The 27,743-nt window shown below is 41.1% G+C and overlaps 1 protein-coding gene across 2 annotated transcripts in view; it reads right to left on the minus strand.

The window, feature by feature from the left end:
- The window catches only part of SV2B (synaptic vesicle glycoprotein 2B), a 263,857-nt gene that overhangs the window by 55,045 nt on the left and 181,069 nt on the right, over positions 1-27,743 (minus strand). For both annotated transcript variants that reach the window (XM_077263430.1, XM_077263429.1), the window contains exons 2-6: positions 25,369-26,072; positions 12,721-12,901; positions 8,403-8,554; positions 7,432-7,565; positions 5,277-5,366 (exon numbers count right to left, since the gene is read on the minus strand). In XM_077263430.1, coding sequence (XP_077119545.1) covers positions 5,277-5,366; positions 7,432-7,565; positions 8,403-8,554; positions 12,721-12,901; positions 25,369-25,903 — 1,092 coding nt within the window. In that variant the 5' untranslated portion in view covers positions 25,904-26,072. The remainder of the gene's footprint in view (positions 1-5,276; positions 5,367-7,431; positions 7,566-8,402; positions 8,555-12,720; positions 12,902-25,368; positions 26,073-27,743) is intronic.

Here is a 27,743-nt window from a genome sequence, read left to right on the forward strand (position 1 = left end):
CCTTAACGGGATCCATCTCAATAGTAGAAGGAGAAAAAATGTACCCCAAAAAAGAAATCTTCTGGACTCCGAAGAGACACTTTGAGCCCTTCACAAACAGAGAATTGGCCCGCAAAACCTGAAACACCTTCCTGACCTGTAGAACATGAGACTCCCAGTCATCAGAAAACACCAAAATATCATCCAAATACACAATCATAAACGTATCCAGATATTCACGGAAAATATTGTGCATAAAGGACTGAAAGACTGACGGAGCATTGGAGAGTCCAAAAGGCATTACCAAATACTCAAAATGGCCCTCAGGCGTATTAAATGCGGTTTTCCACTCATCACCCTGTTTTATCCGCACCAGATTATACGCACCACGAAGATCTATTTTAGTGAACCACCTAGCCCCCTTAATGCGAGCAAACAAATCAGTAAATAATGGCAATGGATACTGGTATTTGACTGTAATCTTATTCAGAAGGTGATAATCTATACAAGGCCTCAGGGAACCATCTTTTTTTGCCACGAAAAAAAAACTTGCTCCCAGAGGGGACGAAGATGGACGAATATGTCCCTTTTCCAAGGACTCCTTAATATAATTCCGCATAGCAGTATGCTCTGGCAGTGACAGATTAAATAAACGACCCTTAGGGAACTTACTGCCAGGAATCAATTCTATAGCACAGTCACACTCTCTATGAGGAGGGAGCGAATTGAGCTTAGGCTCCTCAAAAACATCCTTATAATCTGACAAAAACGCAGGGATCTCTGAAGGAGTCGATGAAGCGATAGAAATCGGAGGTGCATCATCATGAACCCCCTGACATCCCCAGCTTAGCACAGACATTGTTTTCCAGTCCAGGACAGGATTATGAGTTTGTAACCATGGCAGACCAAGCACTAGTACATCATGTAAATTATACAGTACAAGGAAGCGAATCACCTCCTGATGAACGGGAGTCATGCGCATGGTCACTTGTGTCCAATACTGCGGTTTATTCATAGCCAATGGTGTAGAATCAATTCCCTTCAGAGGAATAGGAACTTCCAGAGGCTCTAGACTAAAACCGCAGCGTTTAGCAAATGACCAATCCATAAGACTCAGGGCAGCGCCTGAATCCACATAGGCATCGACGGAAATGGAAGACAGTGAAAAAATCAGAGTCAAAGACAAAATGAACCTAGACTGCAGAGTATCAATGGCAAAAGATTTATCAACCCTTTTTGTGCGTTTAGAGCATGCTGATATAACATGAGCTGAATCACCACAATAAAAACACAAACCATTTTTCCGCCTATAATTTTGCCGTTCACTTCTGGACTGAATTCTATCACATTGCCTAGTCTCAGGTGCCTGTTCAGAAGACACTGCCAACTGGTGCACGGGTTTGCGCTCCCGTAAACGCCGATCAATCTGAATGGCCATAGCCATAGACTCATTCAGACCTGTAGGCGCAGGGAACCCCACCATAATATCCTTAATGGCCTCAGAAAGACCATTTCTGAAGTTTGCAGCCAGGGCGCACTCATTCCACTGAGTAAGCACCGACCATTTCCGAAATTTCTGACAATATATTTCCGCTTCATCATGCCCCTGAGAGAGGGCTAATAAAGCCTTTTCAGCCTGAATCTCTAGGTTAGGTTCCTCATAGAGCAATCCCAATGCCAGAAAAAACGCATCCACACTGAGCAACGCAGGATCCCCTGGTGCCAATGCAAATGCCCAATTGTGAGGGTCGCCCCGTAGGAACGATATAACAATCTTGACCTGTTGAGCAGGGTCTCCAGAGGAGCGAGATTTCAAAGAGAGAAACAATTTACAATTGTTCCTGAAATTCAGGAAGGTAGATCTATCTCCAGAAAAAAACTCTGGAATAGGAATTCTAGGTTCAGACATGAGAGTGTGAACAACGAAATCCTGTATGTTTTGAACCTTTGCCGCGAGATTACTCAGGCTGGAAGCCAAACTCTGGACATCCATGATAAACAGCTAAGATCAGAGCCATTCAAGGGTTAAGAGGAGGTAAGAAGCAGCTAGACAGCAATTAAGGGCTAGGCAGCAAAACTCTGAAGGAAAAAAAAAAAAAAATTTTCCTTGAACACTTCTTTTCCTCCTGCTTCAGCCCAAACAATTAACACTTTGTGGGCCGGCTATACTGTCATGAATCCCCAATGGCTAGGGATAGCACAGGACAAGCAAAGTATAACAAATATCGGACGAGCTCTAGGGTGATGGAACCTGGGCTGACCGCTGCCCTACGCCTGACAAACGCAACTAGAGATAGCCAGGGAGCGTTCCTACGTTGGTTCTAGACGCCACGCACCAGCCTAAGAGCTAACTAGTACTGCAGAGAAAACAAGACCTCACTTGCCTCCAGAGGAATTAACTCCAAAGGTATAGTTGCCCCCCACATGTATTGACGGTGAAATGAGAGGAAGGCACACACATAGAGATGATGTATATAGCTTTAGCAAATAGAGGCCCGCTGAAAACTAGAAAGCAGAATGATACAAAAGGGGACTGAGCGGTCAGCAAAAAACCCTAATCAAAAAAACCATCCTGAGATTACAAGAACCCATGTGCCAACTCATGGCACATGGGGAGAACCTCAGTCCACTAGAGCAACCAGCTAGCATAGAGACATTCTAAGCAAGCTGGACCAAAAACCAAACAACTGAAAATCAGCACTTAGCTTATCCTGAAAGATCTGGGAGCAGGTAGGCAGGAACCAAACAGAGCACATCTGAACACATTGATAGCCGGCAAGGAAAATGACAGAAAGGCCAGGTAAAATAGGAAACACCCAGCCTCTGATGGACAGGTGGAAACCAAAGGCCGCAACCCACCAAAGTCACCCAGTACCAGCAGTAACCACCAGAGGGAGCCCACCAACGGAATCCACAACATATGTGTCAGTGGGTTAAGAGCTGGCTCAGGGATAGTAAACAAAGGGTGGTTATTAATGGAGCACACTCAGACTGGGTCGCGGTTAGCAGTGGGGTACCACAGGGGTCAGTATTGGGCCCTCTTCTTTTTAACATATTTATTAATGACCTTGTAGGGAGCATGCAGAGCAAGAATTTCAATATTTGCAGATGACAATAAACTCTGCAGGGTAATCAATACAGAGGAGGACAATTTTACACTACAGGATGATTTATGTAAACTAGAAGCTTGGGCTGATAAATGGCAAATGAGCTTTAATGGGGATGAATGTAAGGTCATGCACTTGGGTAGAAGTAATAAGATGTATAGCTATGTGCTTAATTCTAAAACTCTGGGCAAAACCGTCAATGAAAAAGACCTGGGTGTATAGGTGGATGACAAACTCACATTTAGTGTCCAGTGTCAGGCAGCTGCTACAAAGGCAAATAAAATAATGGGATGCATTAAAAGAGGCATAGATGCTCATGAGGAGAACATAATTTTACCTCTATACAAGTCACCAGTTCGACCACACTTAGAATACTGTGTACAGTTCTGGTCTCTGGTGTAAAAGAAAGACATAGCTGAACTAGAGCGGGTGCAGAGAAGAGCGACCAAGGTTATTAGAGGACTGGGGGGTCTGCAATACCAAGATAGGTTATTAAACTTGGGGCTATTTAGTTTGGAAAAACGAAGACTAAGGGGTAGTGTGGAGCATTCCGATACGGCAAATATTGGGTATCGGCCAATATTCGCTGTATCGGAATTCCGATACCGAGTTCCGATATTTTTGTGATATCGGAAAACGGAATCGGAAGTTCCTATAACTTCCCAGGCGTGTGCGGTGCGTATGGTTCCCAGGGTCTGGAGGAGAGGAGACTCTCCTTCAGGCCCTGGGATCCATACTCATGTAAAAAGTAAAGAATAAAATTAAAAAATATGGATATACTCACCCCTCCGACGGACCCTGGACCTCAGTTGTGCAACCGGCAGCCTCCGTTCCTAAGAATGCAGTGAGTGTAGGACCTGCGATGACGTCGCGGTCTTGTGATTGGTCGCATGACCGCTTATTTGACCGCTCACTTGACCGTGACGTCATCGAAGGTCCTTCACTCTCTGCATTCTTAGGAACGGAGGCAGACGCTGGCAGCGGTGACAGCCAGGGCTCGTCCGAGGGTGAGTATATCCATATTTTTTATTTTTATTCTTTATTTTTTACATGAATATGGATCCCAGGGCCTGAAGGAGAGTTTCCTCTCCTTCAGACCCTGGGAACCATCCAGGATCACTTCCGATATTTGTGTCCCATTGACTTGTATTGGTATCGGGTATCGGTATTGGCGATATCCGATATTTTTTGGATATCGGCCGATCCAATCCGATACCGATACTTTCAAATATCACTGATATTCGCTCAACACTATTAGACCTTGTTAGGGTGTTGATGCAGGGAACTAGTCTGATTGCCGTATGTGGAGTCGGGAAGGAATTTTTTTCCCCAGTGTGGAGCTTACTCTTTGCCACATGGTTTTTTTCTGCCTTCCTCTGGATCAACATGTTAGGGCATGTTAGATTAGGCTATGGGTTGAACTAGATGGACTTATAGTGTTCCTTCAACCTTTATAACTATTTTACTATGTTACTATGTAATAGTCTAAACTGTTTTTCAGAATCATTGAATGGTGTGAACATACACAGCGATGAAACGACAAATAATCCCTTTGTATTAACAGGCCTGTCATTTCTTAAGGAAACATTATGGGGTGGATAAACAGCTGACCATTTATTAAAACCTCATGAGTATTGAAAAATATATACGCAAATAATGGGGAACCAATTTATAAATGGACTTTGTTATGGGTTATCAACAAGTGTAAAAGGACCCTTACTCATTTACATTTAGTATACAATATTAATATACGTAGTAAGTGAATGATTAGACAAATCATTATGATGTTTCCCTAGTAATTGTAACCATTCACCCATTACTTATAACAGTTCCATAATGTATATACTGATTTTATCTCCGCAGACAAAAATTAGCAAGTGAACAATTCATAGCGAAGATCTCAGTGACTTTTAAAATGGCACCGACCAAGTTATTTTTATAACATGAATTATCAATATCATTATTATTGGACTTGGGAACTAATATAACTTGTCAACTGACATAAAGCTAAATATCCTAATGTGACTTTTACCCAATTTGAGGACTACAAATATGAGTTAATTTAGTGATGCACAATACAGTCATTTTGTTGCAAGAAAATAAACAGGAAAGTAGATTACAAATAAGACTGACAAAAATGTCAGATCACGAGTAACCAACTACTGTACGTGTCTACATATCAATTCTTACTGTAAAAACTTTTTCTGGCTCTCCCTTGGCTCTCATGTTAGTGTCATGCACATTCTTTAGTATCATCCAAGCTTCATCGTGTTTACCAGTCTGTAAGAAAACCAAATTACATTGATTACCAATGACAATATTTAACCTGCTCTAATTAAATACATTATTTTTTGTATTTGATTCTTGGACCACACTGTATGATGTCAACAGACTTATGTTTGTCTCAGAGGCAATTTTTAGAGATTAACCCTTCTAAGCCGTCTACGTAGACATGCAGGTCATAGAAAGTTGAATAAAATAATACCTTTTATTTCAGATAAATCCACATTTTTCTTAACATGAAAATGATGTGTTAAGATCTATGGGCAGGACACTGATCTTCCTGAGAATCTGCCTCCAGAGCTTATTGTAAATGTAAGGGGCATTACCAGTGTGAGACATGTAGATAAAGAGAGCAGACTGTCAGTCATTACACGTCATGTAAAAATTTTTGGATTACTCTGGATTAAAACATCAGATTGCAGAGATCAAGGTATCATTTTCTTCAACGTCTAATGACCTACATGCTAGTATAGACGGCTTAGGAGGGTTGATCTTACTGATGGATTCACTTTAACCTGCACTCTGCATCACAACCTACTCCAACATGTTTAAAGGAAACATGGGCTTAAAATTTTCAAGAGATAGTTTATGCCTGCTGGTCTTTTTCCCCTGGTGCTGGGTTGTCTTGGTCAGGTGATTGTATCACCTTTATTACCCAGCACCTGCCTCCCATCCCTTGCTGGACAACAGTGTTAATCCGCTAGAGTTCTGGCTAGGTGCTTAGACAGCTTTCTGTGTTTGATATTTTGCAGTTCTGGGACCTCTGGATCTGCTATCTTTTGTTTCTGTTTTCAGTTTGTTTCTGCAGCCTTCTCTGTGTTTCCTATTAGGAGGTGACCTGTTTTTTGTACCCAGTCCTTAGATCTTTTAGGGACCTCCTTCCCCTTATCTATAGGTCTTTGCTGAGTTTAGACTAGGATCGTCGGTGGGTCTATTCGCAAGGAATGGGTCACCCACTCCATCGTAGGGTTTCAGCCTAGTCTTAGTGCAGGGTCAGCTTTCCCCCATCTCTCCTAGTTCTGTGCTGCAGTTTCGTAACAGTATGTATCTAAAAGAAAATAAACATTTTTACTTTAGGTTCCACTCTTGCAGTAGAAACCTAGGCAAAACTGCTTAGTGACTGGGAGTTAGGTATTTCTTATTCAAATCTCATTTTCCACAACTCACAGTTTGTCTGTCACACACGATCTCCTATGTTCTAAGTCCAAAAGATGTTTCTAACATGCTCCTCCTCCTAGGTCTTTTGACACTGTCAATCATTATTACTTTAAACATAGAATATCTCCTGGTTATCGCAGATATACAGTAGAACTGTATTCAATCTTCTCACACCTCTCCATATGAATGTTTAGTGTGTCGCACACCCACCACCTTCACCTCCCACTTAATCTTTGGCAGTATTTCTCAAATCTTTGCCCTTACTTTCTATACTTTTCTCCATCTATAAACCTGGTCTACACCTATAGGTATATCATTCCATGGTGCACTTTATTTTAGACCACACAATGAAGCCTTCACCATCACCTGTTTCTTCCAACCTAAATTGGGCTAAGCTGCAATACCCAGTGAGCAATTCTTATGCACTCATGGAAGTTCTGTGCTAACTCGGTGTGACCTTTCTCCTAGTTAAAAAAAAGCAAGAAATCCAAGGCACCAGAGATGGCTTGTATGATAAAAACATAACTTTTATTCCATCCTTGAAATCACATAGCAACAATAAAAAAACAGAAATAGAAAAAGCAACATTTCGGCCACAACTGGCCTTTACCAGTGAGAGCTGTACTTTTATCATTTAATTTCTGGCTTGATAAAGGCTAATGGCAGGAACGTTTCTTTGCTTACCGTACCTCCCTTTTTTATTGTTACCTTAAGTTTTTTCATACACGCCATATCTGGTGCCACGGATTTCTTGGAATATAAGCTACAATACCCAACACAGCCAATAAACAAGAGTGGTGTTGTGAAGGAGAAAAAAAACAGAGCCGTGACTCCACTGAATGCTTTGGTCACTATCTCTGAATGTTGTATAACCCATTTAATGAGTCTTGTGCTCTGTATTTACCTCCAATAAGAAGCGAGGACTTTCTGGCATGAACTTCAGGGCAATGATAGAAGCGAGGCAGGGAAGCACGCACACAACCACAAATACTCTCCAGCTGTGGAAATGGTAGTGTGTCCCCATACTGAATCCCCAACCTGGAAAACAAGCCATTGTTGACAACAAGGTAATCGATAATTATATTAACATCACTTGTATATAAAGCTTCAATTTGAACTTGATTTTATTGCTGTCAAGACTAACGCTGTATAACATGTCTCCTGCAATAAAAGGGTCTACAAAGCAGACCTCTCAATCTACCTATACACTACTGTTCGCACATGGAAAGCTATGCATGCCTCATCCATCATGCTGAATAATAACACAGAAATCGTGAGGACTTAGTCTCATGAAGGAAACTCCTTTTCAGATACCCTTTTGGGTCATATGAGCATCATATAAAAGGGACCACCTTACTCAAGCCATCCTTATATTATATGAACAACCATTAAATGGACAGCTATTACTATGAATGGGCCAATCTTCAATTAAAGGAAACCTGTCAGCAGGTTCCTAAGGTTTCATTTTACCATGTTTGAATCTATTTTTCAATAAAGAAAGATATATCCTGGATGGATGAGCCTACACACTTCCTTTACCTCCACTATTTGTCTGTGATCACCAGAGGGTGCGGCACCCTCAGGACGAACTCCAGCTAAACCATTGATCCAGCGATTCACATTCACAACGTGGTGAGCTTCCAAACCTCTCTCTCTCTCTTCCCCACCACTATTACAAAGTAAGAATAATGTCTTTTTATTCATTAATCCATTCCTGGCCCATTAAAAAGAATCAAGCAAACTGGTGTCCATTTTGGTTCACTAGAGCTACAGAAATTGCAAAAAAATTAGTATTCTGGACAATTTGAATTTTGTTCATGAAATATGAATGGAATTCGATTCAACTCAATTTGCTATTTTCTAAAACTATCTCACCATAGTGAGGAATGATGCTCCAAGCCATTGCTGATGCATAGAGTGCTCCAATCATCCAAAACATACAAAGCCAGCTCAAGTGCTCCCCTCTCTTCTCACGAGATAGGAATTCAGAGAAATAGGCAAACACAATGGGAAGGGATCCACCAATACTAAATCAAGAGAAGAAATAAAGACTTATTACTCGCACTAAAAATATCCTACATTCGAGAATAAATCCCAAAAATGATGCATCTGAAACAATTAGGCCGGCGTCACACTCAGCGTAGGGAAATACGGTCCATATTTTACGGCCGTAATACGCAGTAATTTTCACAAAACACTGTTCCGTATTCAATGCGAGGATGCGATTTTTACAGACAAATGTATCCGTGTGTCATCCATATGGCATCCGTATGGCTTCCGTACGGCGATTTTTTTGCGCAGGCTTGCAAAATGGACAAATCATGGATCCATCGGCTAAAATATTCCTAAAAACATATATACAGTCTATATATATATATATATATATATATATATGCATATATATATATATGTCAGTGAGACACACACATATTTATATATACTGTATATATATATATATATATATATATATATATATTTATATTTAATTCAGCGCAAGATAGCATAAAAGCCGGTAATTCAATTGCCGCCTTTTGCTATCTCCTTCACAAACCCAACAGGATATGAGACATGGTTTACATACAGTAAACCATCTCATATCCCTTTTTTTATTACATGTTCCTCTTTAGTAATGTAACAAGTGTCTGTGTAATGTAACAAGTGTCCGGAAAAAATTAGCGTGGGCTCCCGCGCAATTTTCTCCGCCAGAGTGGGAAAGCCAGTGACTGAGGGCAGATATTAATAGCCTAGGGAGGTACCATGGTTATAGGACCCCCCTGGCTAAAAACATCTGCCCCCAGCCACCCCAGAAAAGGCACATCTGGAAGATGCGCCTATTCTGGCACTTAGCCTCTCTCTTCCCACTCCCGTGTAGCGGTGGGATATGGGGTAATGAAGGGTTAATGTCACCTTACTATTGTAAGGTGACATTAAGCCAGGTTAATAATGGAGAGGCGTCAATTATGACACCTATCCATTATTAATCCAATAGTATGAAATGGTTAATAAAACACACACACATTATTAAAAAGTATTTTAATGAAATAAAGACACAGGGTGTTTTAATATTTTATTATACTCTCAATCCACCTGAAGACCCTTGTCACCTGAAATAAAGTGAAACAAAACAAACAACAATATTCCATACCTTCCGTCGATCAGTCTTGTCCCACGCTGTAAATCCATCTGAAGGGGTTAAATCATTTTACACCCAGGAGCTCTGCTAATGCAGCTGTGCTCCTGTCTGTAAAATTTGGTGAATGAATGGAATGCAGGGGAATGTCCTATAGTTACCTCGAGCCGCGGTGATGCACCCTTTGCTGGATGAACTCATATGAACTCGAGCCTGGGAACTTTTCAGAAAAGTATGGAATATTATTGTTTGTTTTGTTTAACTTTATTTCAGGTGACAATGGTCTTCAGGTGGATTGAGAGTATAATAAAATATTAAAACACCCTGTGTCTTTATTTCATTAAAATACTTTTTAATAATGTGTGTGTGTTTTATTAACCATTTCATAATATTGGATTAATAATGGATAGGTGTCATAATTGACGCCTCTCCATTATTAACCTAGCTTATTGTCACCTTACAATAGCAAGGTGACATTAAACCTTCATTACCCCATATCCCACGGCTACATGGGAGTGGGAAGAGAGTGGCTAAGTGCCAGAATAGGCGCATCTTCCAGATGTGCCTTTTCTGGGGTGGCTGGGGGCAGATGTTTTTAGCCAGGGAGGGTCCTATAACCATGGACCCTCTCTAGGCTATTAATATCTGCCCTCAGTCACTGGCTTCCCACTCTGGCGGAGAAAATTGTGCGGGAGCCCACGCCAGTTTTTTCCGGGATTTAACCCTTTAATTTAATAGCTAGAGCTTCAAAATTTTACACACAGACACTTGTTACATTACTAAAGAGGAATATGTAATAAAAAAAGGGATATGAGATGGTTTACTGTATGTAAACCATGTCTCATATCCTGTCGGGTTTGTGAAGGAGAGAGCAAAAGCCGGTAATTGAATTACCGGCTTTTATGCTATCTTGCGCTGAATTAAATATAAATATATATATATATATATGTGTCTCACTGACATATATATATATATATATATATATATATGTATATATATATATATATATACCTATTCTATGTGTAAACATTTATTCTACCTATTCTATTCTATTATGTCAGTGTGATTTTACTGTACACCGCACTGAATTGCCAGCTTTTCTAGAGAACACCCTGCATATTTCTCGCAAGTCACATGCATGGTCCGTGTGTAATCCGTAATTTTCTCGCCCCCATAGACTTTCATTGGCGGATTTTTTGCACAATACGCTGACAAACGCAGCATGCTGCGATTTTCTACGGCCGTACAAGACCGTATACTGTAGTACGGATGAGTAAAATACGGCAGATAGGAGCAAGGCCATAGAGAATCATGGTACCATATGCAATCCGTATTTTCTGCGCCTCTCATACGTCCGTAAAACACGCCAGTGTGACGCCGGCCTTAGGCTGTGTGCATAAGTTGTGTTTTTATCGTGCTTTTTTCTGGCAGTTTTGTCACCAGATGTGAAGGGCTTAATGATGCCAGGATGAGAATCCTGAAATGTTATGAACACGTTGCTTTTGTGTGACTTGCACATTTAGAGCAGATTTACATCTGCAGCATATCAATCCTTCCAGCGTTTTTGCTGCAAATTTTACCAACACTAAAGCGCAGGGAAGAATAAGCAACAAAAACACATGTAAAAAAACTCGTCAAAAATGTGGCAAAAACACAAGTATTTTACACTGTGTTTTTCCTCCCAAGAGAAACAGAAAAGGTACAGAAATTTCCGCACCAAATACTTAACGTGTGCACATAGCCTTAATATTATTTGTAGAGGCTGACTCAAGCGATACTACCTACTAACAGCCGCTAGGAGAACTGAGAGATTTTGCTGCCAATTAAGGCTTAGTTCTCATCTTGTTCTACACCTCAAAGATATATGCCAGGAGTGTACTTTCACCATACACCACACAGGTATATGTCAGCATATATTTCTTCATGATATTGGAAAGAGTAGAATGCTATGCTTTCCTAATGAGAGGAAAAAAAATCAAATGGTACAAAAAAGCACAAATAGGGTCTTATCTGATAACCAAGTGGTGTAGAATATTATAGGTACGCTCACCTGATGGGGCTGTGACAGTCACAACTCCTATAGAGTCATGTAAAGGTTGCAGCAGGACCACCAAGGAGATACATTGCAATGGATGAGGAATATGGTGGTTCAGAGTCTGCGCAGCCCAAGGTTCGAAGATACGATCACACACAGAGATGAAGCATAAATGCGGTTTATTGTCAATGCATTTCATGGTTTCTGAGCCTCTTCATCATGACCAAACTATGGTGATCTCGGTGGTTTTGTCCTGATGAAGAGGTTTGGAAACTTTGACAATAAACCGCGTTCATGCTTCACCTTCGTATCTTTGAACCTTGGGCAGCGTGGACTCTGATCCACCATATTCCTCATTCATTAAAATATTCCTAATGAGAGAGACATTGAAAAAATATATTATCTCCTGGCTTTACTTCCATTTTTTTCAAATGGGGGCCAATGAATGACACATCCCATTGTATGCCTGTATTGTACATTGGTATATGTTGCAGCCTTCCATTGGAGATAATTGTCAGGAGATTCTTTGCAGTGTTAGCTTAAAAGAAAATATAGTCCAAAAAAAAGAAAACATATATACCCGCACTGCTGTCCTTTGCGATCACCTATCGGCGTGCTACAATACGCTGCACCAGCTCCTATACCTCCTACTCAATGCATGGGCATAAGGGGTGCTCAACCAAGAAGATATTTATAATCCAAAAACAAAAGAAAAAAAGTGGTCAGCACTCACCAAACCCGATGCTGTAAAATGTCTTTATTTGGACATGGACAGGGAGAACATGGTGTCTAAGGATGACAGCTGTTTCGCGCTACATGCGCTTCCACAGATCCCGGGATCTGTAGCGCGAAACAGCTGTCATCCTTAGACACCATGTTCTCCCTGTCCATGTCCAAATAAAGACATTTTACAGCATCGGGTTTGGTGAGTGCTGACCACTTTTTTTAAAAGAAAATATGCCTTAGCCTGCAGGACCTTCTGTACAGCGTAATTTGTCATTAGCAAATTAGGATAGAAATGCACTTACCCAAATCCAGAAATAAGGCGGCAGAAGAGGAAGAAGCCATACCCCTGAACAAAGGAGGATATGAATGAAAAGGCAGCATTGATGGCCAGTGATAACATGAGACATTTCTTCCTGCCTATTTTGTCGGCCAGTCCTCCCCATACAAATGCACCAAGCATCATCCCAAGGTACACTATTAGTCCTGTTGGGGTAATGAGAAGGATTCACTCTGAGAGGAAAATTAAGCAGCCAAGTAGTGTTCGTAAAAAAAAACATTATATTATAATATCCAAAACCCTTTCTATTATGCAATGTTCACACGTTCAGTATTTGGTCAGTATTTTACATCAGTATTTATAAGCCAAAACCAGGAGTGGGTGAAAAATATAGAAGTGGTGACGTTTTTCTATTATAGGAGGTAATATGGTGCTCACAGGATTTATATAGGCTGAAGCTGCTGGTGGTTTGACAGGCTTTGTGTGCAATCCTGTTTCAGCCACACATAAACTAGATTATATAAAGCAAACAACTACCACGGTACAGACCTGATGTGTGAAACTAGAAAAATGCATTTAAAATATGGGACGGCTCTTGGTCGAAAGCTAATTGAGGAATGCAGCACTTACTCTACACCCGATAAGTGTAGTGTGCATCCTAATTGTCCGGTGCTGGGGCAGTCTCCGTAGAGCGAGTGGTAAGTAATGAGAGCATCCTCCTGTTGCTATGCCTCCCCTGATTGCTAGCAGAGAGACAAGATGGTGGTGTGCCCCAGCCAGAAGCACAGCTGTGCAGTAGCGAGGTAAGCGGGGGCGGGGTAGAGGTGACATCACCAATCCTCAATGACGGGCTCGTGAATGGGCCAAAAACCGACACATTTCGAAGGACGCAGTCCTTCTTCATCAGGGTATGGTCCATTCATCTGGGCTGTCTATATATACCCACGCATGCTTCCTCTGCTAAGCACAATTGGTTAACGGAAGCTTCAAGAGCAGGGATGACTAAGGATAGTCTCTAGATGTATAGTGAAAGTAAAGTGTGTGGTGACTGGATATATGGCTAGAATAAAGATAAGATCCGAGTGGGGAATGACTAGTTGTTACAGAATGTCCCTAGTACTGCAACCTGAACCACAAATAATCTGTGGATACAGTGTACCCCTGTTATTTTTTGCGTTGGGGCGATGTCTCTGCTAGCACCAAGGGAGGCATAGCAACAGTTTGACGCTCCCATTGCTTACCACTCGCTCTATGGAGACTGCCCCAACATCAGACAACTAGGATGCACAGCACACTCATCAGGAGTAGAGTACGCACTGCATTCCTTGTTTAGTTTCCAACCAAGAGCCCTCCCGTATTTTATATGCATGTTTCTATTATACTTTTCCTCTGACTGTTCCTCTCCTGATTTTGGCTTACAAATACTGATGTAAAATACTGACCAAATACTGAACGTGTGAACGTGGCCTAACAGAGTAATTGCAATTATAACTGAAATTGACATACTTTACTAAGGATGAATTTCTTGATATATACATTGTTAGACCCTTTTGAGATTATTTACTGCTCAGGAGAACCGATGGGTGACAGATACCGTATGTATTGGGGAAGACTTTTCATAACTTTTGAAAAACAAAAGATTGAATCTTTGATTTTTCAAAAGACCCGTGAAAATAATTGGTATTTCTCACAATTTTATTGGTCAAGAGAAGTGGGGGAGGGAAGTGACAACTACACTTGGCCTGCATCATGTACAACCTTAATCTTCTGGACAACACCCCTTCCTTCTAAACTCTGCTAACTTTTCAAAAAGATGGCACAGATGACGAAGAGAAACACTTAAAGTCACAACCTGTTCAATCAATTACATGTTTCACAAACATTTGCAACTTTCTAATGACAGAGGTTAATGAATCTCCCCAAAATCTTGCCAAAGTTTGTTATTTACTGGATACTCTGAAGGCAATTTAGGTTCTCTGATTCAGAAGAACAGAAGATTTTTTTCAGCTTTGCCTAGTCACACTTCACCACACATAACAGGTTTATTTTCTTTTTATATTTTTACGTTGATGTTACTGTTTGAGGTTTTATTTTTCAGGATGTGCTGTAGTTTTTCAGTTGGCCTTTTAGGGTATACAAAAGTCTATGTTATTATTATTGCCTTTTTATTATGGGGCACAGCAGAAAATTAGCAATTACATCACCACTGTACCTAATAACTGCTGCTTAGATGAACCCATGGCTGCTGCTTTTTGGCACAAGGTTAGAGGAGGCTGGGTTTTCATAAAGATAGGAAATTTGCATCACCTGGCCTTTCCTAACGATAATCGTGAACAAGCCATAACCTTAACAGACTCATTTAGGTCTGAAACCTGGAAGAATGCATTAACATAAAGGATTAAAAGATGATTTCTTCACAGCTAGACCACAAATATGAGGCATACAGGTAGGATTATTTTAAGTATTTTAAAACCTTTATGCCCATATCAATAGGATAGATTTGCCCAAGGGGTGACAGATTCCCTTTATGAGCATGTCTCGGCTCAGACCTGCATCACAATACCTGCCAAGAATACATTAGTCTATTGTAAATCTCACCAGGTTCTCATTGCATTCACCTTGGCTTCAGAGGTGAGAAAAGAGGTAATGAATCCTTTGCCATGAATGATAGGCCATGAAAAAAAAGATTTTGTACTGAGAAGGAAAAGCAGCACCAAATATTCCCTCCTACTCACCAATTCTACTTAACAATTAAGTAGAGGTTCCTTATTTCCAGGATCACTTTTTTGCATACCGTCATTTTTTTTTTTAAATAAATTTGTTAAAAGCATTTTCCAGGTATTTTTTTGCCTTTATTTTAAATGGATCCTCTTAGTAAGGCTGGGGTCACACAAGCATATATTCTCTGATCTGAGAGAATCAGGTCGATTATGCTAATCAAACTCTGATCAAACTCTGATTAGTGAGTGTTTGATTGGAGTGTGATCATCATGTTCTCAAATTTTCTCAGATGAGCAGAAGATGGAAAAACAAATTCTCCATCTTCTCCAGTCTGTGAGAGCGGGAAAATTATTTACACTGACTCACTGACTTGCGTTGACGAGTGCGATCCAATAATCGGATACAATTCAAGCACACTGCGATTTTTTTCGTCGGACTGCCTCGTTTTGTCAGATCATCCTGAAAATACAACCATGTGCACGAGTCCTTACAATAACACCGGCCACTGCATCAGTGCCCCTTTACTTCTGCCCCTGGCATTTGCTGACGTAGCACAGCCATGACTTTAGTAGAACAGCACGGGAACGTTGCAGCCAGTTCCGGTGCTCAGCAATTATGTCGTGTACTTGCCATGAGTTTGCAGCGGTCACATGCTGCATTCGACTCACAGAGTGGTGGTCTTCTCAACATGGTTTACTGTATAATATTGGTATTGGTGGTAATGAAAATCATACAGTTTGAGTTGAGACCTTTGGTGATGAAGTCTACACCACGGTGTTATGTCACAGGACACACAGGTGCACACTGCAGGTAATGTATATGACAATATTGGCCTATGCTCTGTGAGTCCTCCAAATTGCGGGCTGAGACTAATTTTAGCTGTCTCCATTAGAATGTAACCCTGTTAAGCAAACACTCAGGCAGGTGGTCTGAAAGCACATTAAGGCAGTCTCCAGAGAGCTCTGACTAAGCCCGCACAGCGTCTGACTGTGGAATAATCTCAGCTCTGACATTGTTAGCAGCATTGTGCCAGCGTGCAGCTTACATTACAGCAATGCGTTATGACAGGGCCTACCTGACTGCACAAAAACTTTCACGATTACCATCTGGAAGGTGATAGCATTTTCCTCAGCAGAAGGATTTTGTGACGTTGAGTTGGATTATCTGCCAGAAAATGAATATATTCTTACACTAAGAAATGTACTACTTAGTGAATCATTGCGCTAATGGCCATAGTTTAGAGGTAAGGGACAGTCAAGGTCATTTATCAAGTGCAAAGCACGAATAGAGAGGAGATGGCTTAGCCGTGCTCACCTACCGGATTCCCTATTGTGCTTCATTATTACATTGCAATACAGCAGTTCATTGAAGCCAATATGAAAGCGACTTCTTAGGTTTATATGTAATGATCCTTTATTACATAAGATGGATCCAGCATTTAAGATGGCAGCAAAGAGCACTATAACATCATTTTCTAGGGATTAAGCTCGAAAGATTAACTCAACTCCATTTTTTCTTAAATCAATAGGACAAATAAAGGCAAGATTCTTTCTAATATATATTGGTTCAGGAGAATATTTTTTCATTTAAAAGCCGCTTGTAATTATTTCCCCTGACTCTTGTAATCATTAGTTACTCTGAATTTACTCCCTGATAGTTTAGATTATATGCAGCTTCCCATAAAAGACTATGCAGTAGGGAGAATGAGGAGGTGGCTGCTGCACAGAGAGAGACAGAAAGGGCTGAGTCAGACTGCCGTATAACTCATGCGAGGATCGCATCGTATGGCATGGACTGGCCCAGGACCTCTCCCGACCTGGGCAAGACAGTGTAATGTATTTTTATGCTGCCGTCAATCTCAGGTCAGGAGAGCCGACAGCCAGTACGAGGTTTATGATGCGATTCTCACATGAGAAATACGGCAGTCTGTCTCTGCCCAAAGAGTAAGACGCACAGACTCTGACTTTCTAGTAAGTGTTTATCTCACACATGTGTTGAACTTGTTTCACAATTAGGGCTTGTGCACATGGCTGTGTCTTCGGTCCGAATGCGATCCAATAAAGCATCAGATTGCACTCGGACCAGTGTTATTCTATGGGGCCATGCACATGTCCGATTTTTTCCTCAGACCAAGGCGGTCCAAGGAAAAAATTGTAGTATGCTCGAGTTTGTTCTGATATTTGGATCGCACTCAGCCATGCAAGTCAGAGAGTCCGTGGAAAACATCAGACTTCACTTGGTTGACATCTGAGTCAAGTCCAATTCCCACGGACTAAAAGAATGGAGAAAATGGAGAACTTTTTTCACCATCTTCCCCTCATCTGAAAGAATTTGATCTCACTATGGTCACAGTCTGATCAAACTGTGATAAGAGTTTTGTCATGGGGTTAACGCGTCACATTGGGCTCAGCTGATCGGAGAGTCTGGAGACATACACCTCCAGTAGTTAGAGCAGCTTCACTGTCCTATTAGCAGTTCTGGCTTTCTTTGCTCTGGCGCTGCAAGGGTCAAACTGCTTAGTTGGAGCTCTCTGTCTTGGTGGTATCAGCTGTTATAAGTTGGATACTCACAGCAGGTGTAAGGACCCTCCTCCTTGATTCTCACCTTGCTAGTACTTGTGGTAGATATCCACTCAACTCCTATAGACTTGCATACATGACAGCATGATTCCTATTATGGACTAATTCCATTTTTTTAGGTGTCTCCGATTTTCTACTTTTTACCTGTGGTTTCTTATTTTTTCTATATGTTTTTTAATATCGCCTGTGGATATATATAATAATAAAAATTAATTACTTACATTAATTTTGCATTGAAACAGTGAGGCAGGGAAGGGAATCATATGCGAGGGTAATTATGTGTCACCCCAGGATGGGCATAAAAGCATATTAAATCCACTGGAAAGTGTTGTAATTATAGCCACAGCTGTAGTTACAATCTATCTATATAATTGTCTAAGGGGTACTTCTGTCTGTCTGTCTGTCTGTCTGTAACAGAAATCCTGCGTCGCTGATTGGTCGCGGCCGGCAAGCCGCGACCAATCAGCGACGGGCTTAGTCCAGCCGTGAATTGGCCCCTCCCTACTCTCCTCCAGTCAGTGCCAGTATGTTGCCCCATCCCGGACCAACTTTTTACTATTGATGCTGCCTATGCAGCATCAATAGTTAAAAGATATGTTAAAAATAATTAAAAAAATAAAAAATTGTGCTATTCTCACCTTCCGCCGTCCACCGATGCGCGCGATGCTGCCGCCAGCTTCTGTTCCCAGTGATGCATTGCAAAATTATCCAGATGACTTAGCAGTCTCGCGAGACCACTAAGTCATGTGGGTAATTTCGCAATGCATCACTGGGAACAGAAGCTGGCGGCAGCATCGCGCGCATCGGACAGCTTCGGTGGACGCCAGAGGGTGAGTATATAACTATTTTTTATTTTAATTTTTTTAACAGGGATATGGTGCCCACACTGCTATATACTATGTGGGCTGTGTTATATACTGCATGGGCTGTGTTATATACTGTGTGGCCTGTGTTATATACTACGTGGCCTGTGTTATATACTGCGTGGGCTGTGCTATATATTATGTGGGCTGTGCTATATATTACGTGGGCTGTGTTATTTACTACGTGGCTGTGTTATATACTACGTGGCTGTGCTATATACTACGTGGCTGTGCTAAGTGCATACATACATACATACATATTCTAGAATACCTGATGCGCTAGAATCGGGCCACCATCTAGTCTATCTATATAATCGTCTAAGGGTCACTTCCGTCTGTTTGTCTGTCTGTCTGTCACTGAAATCCCGCGTCGCTGATTGGTCGCAGCCGGTGAATTCGCCCTTCCCTACTCCCCTCCAGTCAGTGCCCCCTCCCAACTGCCCTCCAGTCAGCGCCCACATAGCGTTAACGAACTGCGTTACACCGCGGCATAACGCGGTGTAACACAGTCCGTTAACGCTGCTATTAACCATGTGTGACCAACTTTTTACTATTGATGCTGCCTATGCAGCATCAATAGTAAAAAGATCTAATGTAAATAATAATAAAAAATCATTATATTCTCACCTTCCCGCTCCTCGTGATGCTCCGGTCCCAAGAATCCATTGCAGCAATGACCGGAGATGACATAGCAGTCTCGCGAGACCACTACATCATCACGTGTTATTGCCACAATGCATTACTGGGAACGGAGCATCGCAACGAGCATCGCTAAAGGCCTGGGCTGGATCCGGGGGCCGTCGGAAGGTGAGTATATAATTATTTTTTATTTTAATTCTTTTTTTAACAGGGATATGGTGCCCACATTGCTATATACTACGTGGGCTGTGTTAGATACTACATGGGCTGTGTTATATACTGCATGGCCTGTGTTATATACTGCGTGGGCTGTGTTATATACTACGTGGGCTGTGTTATATACTGCGTGGGCTGTGTGATATACTACGTGGGCTGTGTTATATACTACGTGGGCTGTGTTATATACTGCGTGGGCTGTGTTATATACTGCATGGGCTGTGCTATATACTACTATACATATTCTAGAATACCTGATGCGTTAGAATCGGGCCACCATCTAGTGCAAAATAAAAGTGAGTGTGGATTTGGTCAAGTAAGACTTTTAAAAAACTGATGTGGGCTTTTATTTTTGGAGAGATCTGTAGGATAGTAGTGGGGCAGATCTCTCCCTCCACTCCGGGCTTTAGGAGTGGCCCATGTCCACGATTCCCATTTAAGCTTTTAGTTAAGGTTTGGGTGTGTCAGCTTTTATGTTTGCAAGCATCAGAGCAGAAGGCTCTGTGTAGCACAGGTCTGTGTGAGACTAAACACAGGCCAGAGCTAGATCAAGCAAAGCTATTGACTCATCCATGAGTGATACGGTGGTGCAGTCGCCCACAACAACAGATTTGATACGGACTGTTATGGAAGATCTGGCTGCAAACCGGAGGATAATGTTTGAGTTACGTTTGTAAGCTGCCAAAACAAAGATGTTTAAGATGAACTAACTTGAGTCACTGCCTCATTACCGCACTGTCATGAAAGCAGCTGCCTTACAAGACACAGACTGTCTATATACACAATGGTAGGAAGTATTTAATCAAGACTATACATTTGGGCAATGAAATATCCAAATGCAAAGTAATTAAAATCTTTGCATAGTCTTCTTTTAAATCACCTTACTGTCACCTTATGAAATCTCTTTTACTCCGTGTCACAATTAATTATACATGTAATGACAGGGAATGAACGCCTTCTGTGAAATTTCAGCAGCTCCATTTAAAATACATCCTCATGTTTCTTACATTGGTTGGAAATCTCAGCACATTCATGCACAATTTACAAAGATATAAAGCTTGATTAATAGCCAAAATGTTCAAGGTTTTGATCTGAGGTTTCATCGATGTAGTTATTTTTTTAGCTGTTAAATGAAATGATAAAACGTCTTCAGGTCACTAGCTTCACTTACTGTAGATAGGTTTTTTTCCAATCCAGAATTAAATAAATACTGGTGGACAACTAGACATTATTTTTTTTCTAGGTTCAAGACAAGGCCATGTATGACTGATGTTAATCTTATTATCCAGTATCTTGCAGGTCACAATGCAGTCCATCATGCATAGGAATAATTCATTCAGATTAAATACCAAGGATGGAGTATTCAGCCCATCATCTATGTCATGTATTACATCTTGTACTAGAGATAGTAACAAAAAATTGCAGTTGTACTATGTATGAGGCTACGTTCCCACGATGAGATTTTGGTGAGTTTTTGATGTTGCAGATTTTCTGCTGCATTTCTGTATCCATTAAGTAAAATAGGTTATTGCATTTTTTTTAAAATATGCAGCATGAAAAACTCACCAAATAATTTATAACTTGATGAATGACCCTAACTACAGATATTAAGATTAAAAAGTAAAAGTAACTGTGTAAAAATACAGTGTCCATGTTAAAGAGTAATGTCCCAAATTACTGTAATAGACATTAGTGGTGAATATAATTACTCCTCTCACAATGAAATTGCTGTTCCAATTTCAGCTGTCTAAAGGCTATTAGGGGTAAGCATTATTCAGTTCACCCCTCTTATTTTCCTTTTAGGTTTTTTGGATAAGCAGTCACACATGGGGTTAGGTATTATTCAATCCTTCCCCTTGTGGTATTTTTAGTGATTGATTTGTCTGGCTGATTAGCCTTACAGGGGTAAGTATTATTCAATACTTCCCCATATGAGGCCTATCAACAGTAACCGGATATTAAATTGTTAATGTCAATGGTGTTTTAGCTTTGGTAACTGCGGATCACTCTATGGCATATCTCACCAATATGGATTAGTTTCTCTAAAATGTTAAACAGTTCCCTCCCTGACATGTTTCACCATTGCTGGCTTCTTCAGGGTAATGAGTATGCAAAAGGAATGACATCAATCACTAAAAATACCACAAGGGGAGGGATTGAATAAAACTTCCCCCATGGAAGACTGCTTATCCAAAAAAACTAAAAGGAAAATGAAGGGGAAGAATTGATTACTTACCCCTGAATAATATGCACACTACAAATGCAATGGGTAATGTAATGGGTAATGGGTAACTTGTATGGTTTCTCCTAGGCTACAAACTTAGGTGTAGTGCCATTCCAATTGCACCGCATTTTATTTATTTCAGCACTCCTGATTTGTGGCCCCAGACATTGACCTTTTTGGCTATAGGGTTCTTGTTTAGGAGCTTCCATTTGCAATATTGTCAGTTGATTATGTGGGGTTACTAGTATATAAAAGGCTTGGAGTTATGCATTTATTGTATTGATACTATTGTATGCGTATTATGGGCTTCTGGGACCTACTTGGTTTTACTTATGTTTTATGTTTGTAATTGTGTCTTAATAAAGTTTTTGCTTATTATATTATTATTGAATTTGTAGTGTGCATATCATACAGTAGTGCTTTTTTCTTCTCTTGCCTATACAATATTTACCTACTACTGGATATAGCACCTCTGTGATAGATTTTGTCATGGTAGTGTGCCTTGTTTTCTAAATTGCAACCAAATACACAGCATGATGGCCTTATCTCTAAGGACTTAGGAAAGCCCTGGGTTGGAGAGACCGGCATTCCCTAAAAACTTCAGGATGACTTTTCTATCACTAAGTACTTAGGGAAGCCCTGCATTGAGCTTGGCATTCCCTAAGAGCTTCAAAACATAGTTTTTGATTATTCGGGACTCAGCCCTGCATGCACCCTTCTACTTCAGTTTCAGGACATACCAGTACCATCTTATATCTGAATATATATGCGCATACATAAATAACCTAATAGAGGTCCAGTTAGTTAGGAAAAAACGCCTCTTCTGTAAGAGGTAATTCAAAAACTGCTCTGAGTAGGCGATTACTAAAGAACTGGCACAATGCTGTCATTTTATTGATTTATGCATAGAAAGGGTTAATTGCATTGTAATTTGCTCACATATAACTGTTAATTCTGTTTAAGTGTAATTGCATATACTCTTAGTCGATGTAATTGAGAGTAACTGCTGTCATTGTATTAGTTACTTATACACTGTTGATGGGCGGACCCCTTACCAGCCTGAGAATACCAGACCCCAGCTGTCTGCTTTAGCAATGCTGGTTGTGAAAACTGTGGGGGACCCCACGTAATTTTTTTTTATTATTTATTTTAATAATTTAAAAAAATAGCATAGGGAAACCTCTATTCTTGTTAACCAACTTTGCTGTCAGTTTTGCCTGGCTGGTTATCAAAAATAAAGGGGAACCCAAGCTGTTTTTTTATTATTATTTATTTAGAGTGCAGATGAATACTCCAATCAGCATGCGCCTGCTCTCACTGTTATTTGCGGCAGCAGACATAGGCTGACGGAAGCAGTAGTCATTTGACAGCGTCATTTGACAGCGGGGGAACTGTGACTGTCTGACCGGTGGTAAAATCATTAGAAGCAGTTTTTGACGCACTTTCATGCACATAACAGTGCGACAAACATCAGGTGTTCGGGGGGGGCTGAACCTGAGCAGTAACACGGACTTCCAGGTGAAGTCCTTAGTGTCGGTGTCCAAACAGTATGTGTTCAGTACAGACGCCGAACTTTACTGTTCGAGTTCGCCAGTCATACTGTTTACCTACCATCCTTTCCTTTGTTTTACACTTGAATCACTATGTACAAAGACAGCATCTTATTCATTTGCAACCTGCTCAGTTCATTGTTGTATAAATTTGTTATTGTGGATAAGATCACATTTGCATGTAGCTGAAAAGTGGGGGCCTGGAGTTAGGGTACTGTCACACAGTGGCACTTTTGTCGCTACGACGGTACGATCCGTGACGTTCCAGCGATATCCATACGATATCGCTGTGTCTGACACGCAGCAGTGATCAGGGACCCCGCTGAGAATCGTACGTCATAGCAGATCGTTTGGAACTTTCTTTCGTCGCTGGATCTCCCGCTGTCATCGCTGGATCGGTGTGTGTGACACCGATCCAACGATGCGTTCGCTTGTAACCAGGGTAAACATCGGGTTACTAAGCGCAGGGCCGCGCTTAGTAACCCGATGTTTACCCTGGTTACCATCGTAAAAGTAAAAAAAAACAAACAGTACATACTCACATTCTGGTGTCCGTCAGGTCCCTCGCAGTCTGCTTCCCGCTCTGACTGACTCCCGGCCGGAAAGTAAGAGCAGAGCACAGCGGTGACATCACCGCTGTGATCTGCTTTCACTTTACGGCGACACTCAGTCAGAGCGGGAAGCAGACTGCAAGGGACCTGACGGACACCAGAATGTGAGTATGTACTGTTTGTTTTTTTTTACATTTACGATGGTAACCAGGGTAAACATCGGGTTACTAAGCGCGGCCCTGCGCTTAGTAACCCGATGTTTACCCTGGTTACCCGGGGACTTCGGCATCGTTGGTCGCTGGAGAGCTGTCTGTGTGACAGCTCTCCAGCGACCACACAACGACTTTCCAACGATCACGGCCAGGTCGTATCGCTGGTCGTGATCGTTGGAAAGTTGCAGAGTGTGACAGTACCCTTAGTTTCTGGCGGAACCTTGGCACCCCAGCCTGACACTGCGGAGAGGACATTATTATTGTTTCCCCAAAAATCTCTTTAACTCTATTCAAGTGAATTATATCTTGGATGGATGTTAATTAATTTATGCCTTGTAATGCCATATACAGTATCTTAGTCTGCTCTCAGGCCATACTTTGTTAATTTTGTACTTACTAGGGTCGTCGTGCATTGCTTGTTTCCAAGTGCGTAAATGAGCGGCGATAATGATAATGACAGGTGCACAATATCTTCTGATTATGGATGCATATTCAGATTTAATGCCATAAGCATCGATCACCTAGTGAGTGTCTGAAGACAACCCCTTTAAATTAGAAATGTAAGGAATATTGAAGACAACCCCTTTAAATCAGAAATGTAAGGAATGCTGTAGAGCTCCTCTACTCAACACATATGTCAACTTTCTTGACCAATGTTAGTGTCACATGAGGGAGACTGAGCGGAAGTGCAGTCAGTTTTAAGTTTTACATATTCACTGACATTGAGAATAAATCCTTCTATGGGATGATTATGGGGTTCTAACCTCTGGGACTCCCACCAGTCCAGAGAAAACATCCATTTATGTGTTCCCATTACTACATTTCCCCTACAAAGAGCACTTTGGCCAGGTATGGAACTGAAGAGCAGCCCCATTCAATTCCCAGCACAGCCAGCTTGCTGGGAGCGCAGCTCTGTAGGTAAAACTTAAGACAACGCAGCACTAAACTGGCATTGTTTCCCTTCAGGATTGGTGGAGATCCCAGGGAGAAGACACCCACCAATGTCCTGGTTATATTCTACCACTATAGAAATACCCAATAGTTAGTAAAACTTGTGAATAGACTGAATGTATGGAATTACCAGCAATATTCCACTAGACATATTGACAACTACTTACCGAGCATTCCTTTGTTTGAGCGTGATAAACACATGTCTTTCTCAGCACTGGGGAGCACAAATCCTACAACAAAGATTTCTACTCCATCAGCCATCAAGGCAAGCCCTAAAACTATAAAAAGGGTCCACTGGAAACGTCCATGGCCACATTCTTCGATGATGTTCTCATATTGGTAAGCCAATTGCTCCTCATCCTCCACCCTCTCTGCCATGATGTCTGCATGGTCTCTAAATTCATCTTTTATGGTTTTGTCTTTATGTTGAGCCCTGACATCATCAGGGTGTGGAATACCCTGATATTCTCCTTCATATATCTCATCATCTTCATCATGTCCCTCTGTAGCATCGCTCTGAGCATCTTCCTCCTGATTGACGGAATCTCCAGTGTTATAATAACCATCATTTGATGAATAACCACCATAGGTGTTATTTTGGTAATAATCCATGGCTTGGTTACTTGTTTGCCTCTTTACTTCACGTGCTATATCCCGTGCTCCTTGGTAAAAATTGGAATTATTTTTGTAGCCATCATCCATTATGTGCTAGGTTCTATTATTAAATGTGCCAGTGTTTACAGCGAATCACTGAAGGATCGATCTGTTCTTGCTAAATCAGATAGACACAAAGATCAGCAATTCTGGGTTGTAGTTTCACCATCATAGGCCAAAAGAATTCTGTGAATCATGTTGTTTTTTGTGATGCTTTCTGTAAATAACACAAAAATAATATCGTTAGAGACTCTGATATGAAGATAACACATTGAAAAGAAGATTTCAATGTCGTATGAAAATACATTATATTTCACATTTCCAAAAAAAACCCAAATAGTTTTCAAAAAATATTATTTATCATATGCATTAAAATTATAGAAATGGATTAGAATGTGCTCATTACAAGATAATATAAGGAGAGTAATAAGTAAGATACAATTCTCTGTGGCTGACTCAGATGCCTTTAGCAGAATATAGGAAACACTAGAACTATCAATAATATTTTAAAGGGGATCTACCAGGTTTGGAAGCTATCCCCTTTCCTATGGATAGTAAAAACTTCCCGATCACTGGTAATCTGACCACTAGGACCCCCTCAATCCCAAGAGCGACATGTGAATGAAGTGGAGGCTCGATCATATGCTCCTCCGCTCCACTCCTTCTTAATGGGAACGCTGAAGACCTGCCAATTGCTGCGAAATTATTTGCTACTAATCATTACAAAATGCATTATAATTTTATACAGAAAAAGTCCATGTGTGAAGAAACTGGATTATATCTTAATTACCCAAACGACTGTTTTTTAGCAAGCCAAGAAGAATATGCTATTATCTATACTTATGTAAGCCTGTATTAGTGACTTATAAGCTGATATTTCATACAACATAGTGTGCGCTTATCTTTGATGACTAGTGATGTTTGCTGATATGCTAATTATGCATTGCATTATGAAGCAAATTTGGTGACTTCGAAAGCAGAGAGGGAAAAACTATGCAAATAGATAAAATAATCAAGTAATGCTACTTGATCTCATCACTATTGTTCCCTTTATCTTGATGCTGGACTGATGGACACTGGGACAATCTAAAAATAGGTCACATGCCTCTGTATAAAGAAACTCAGCAACAGAGAGAGACAACCAGAGATTCTGCAGAGACATATACATCCAAAGGACCAGAGACAGGAGAGCAACCAATATCATGGCACCATCACGAGGGACACTGATCTATCATTCTACAGGAATTCTATAGGGTTTTCGGCTCCGGTTGGAAGAATACAGATCTGCTCCACTGACCATCGCTGGACCATGGATACATTTGGAAAAAGCCAGTATTCAGACCCGCTGGTCAACTGGCTCCATGGAGATGGTTGGATAAGCCATGTTGTGATTCTTGTGTCAACAGGCATTGGACCTTGTATAGACTCAATGGACTGTCATCTTCTTACGCTTGTCATTACCTCCTCTCTATGTGTGTACCACAGCTGGGGTAGCCGGCCCTGGGAGCTCTGATGTAACATCTGCAATTATCCCGGCGGGTCAGCGTAAGGGTGAGACTCTGTAATGTGCACCTTCTTGGGGAGTTTTGCTGGGACTGTTCTATGTGTTATCTGCCTGTTTTGTGGTTCAATAAAGCATTGCCACACTGTTTTACTCTCACCCTGTGTTGTCTAAGTAGTGTTATGTTCACATTATCGGGAGAGCGGGTGTTAGGCGGGGCGATCCCTGGTTCACACGGTTGCGGCTAGCGGACCTGGGCGTCCACCGATCCCCATGTCTCCACACCATGTGTATGAGCAGAATATGCAAAATAAATAATAACTATAACTGGGTTTTATTGCACAGGAGACCATAATGTATGAATCAAAGAAATACATATATTAAAGG

The sequence above is a fragment of the Ranitomeya variabilis genome, chromosome 5, assembly GCF_051348905.1.
Source record: "Ranitomeya variabilis isolate aRanVar5 chromosome 5, aRanVar5.hap1, whole genome shotgun sequence".
Taxonomy (NCBI): domain Eukaryota; kingdom Metazoa; phylum Chordata; class Amphibia; order Anura; family Dendrobatidae; genus Ranitomeya; species Ranitomeya variabilis.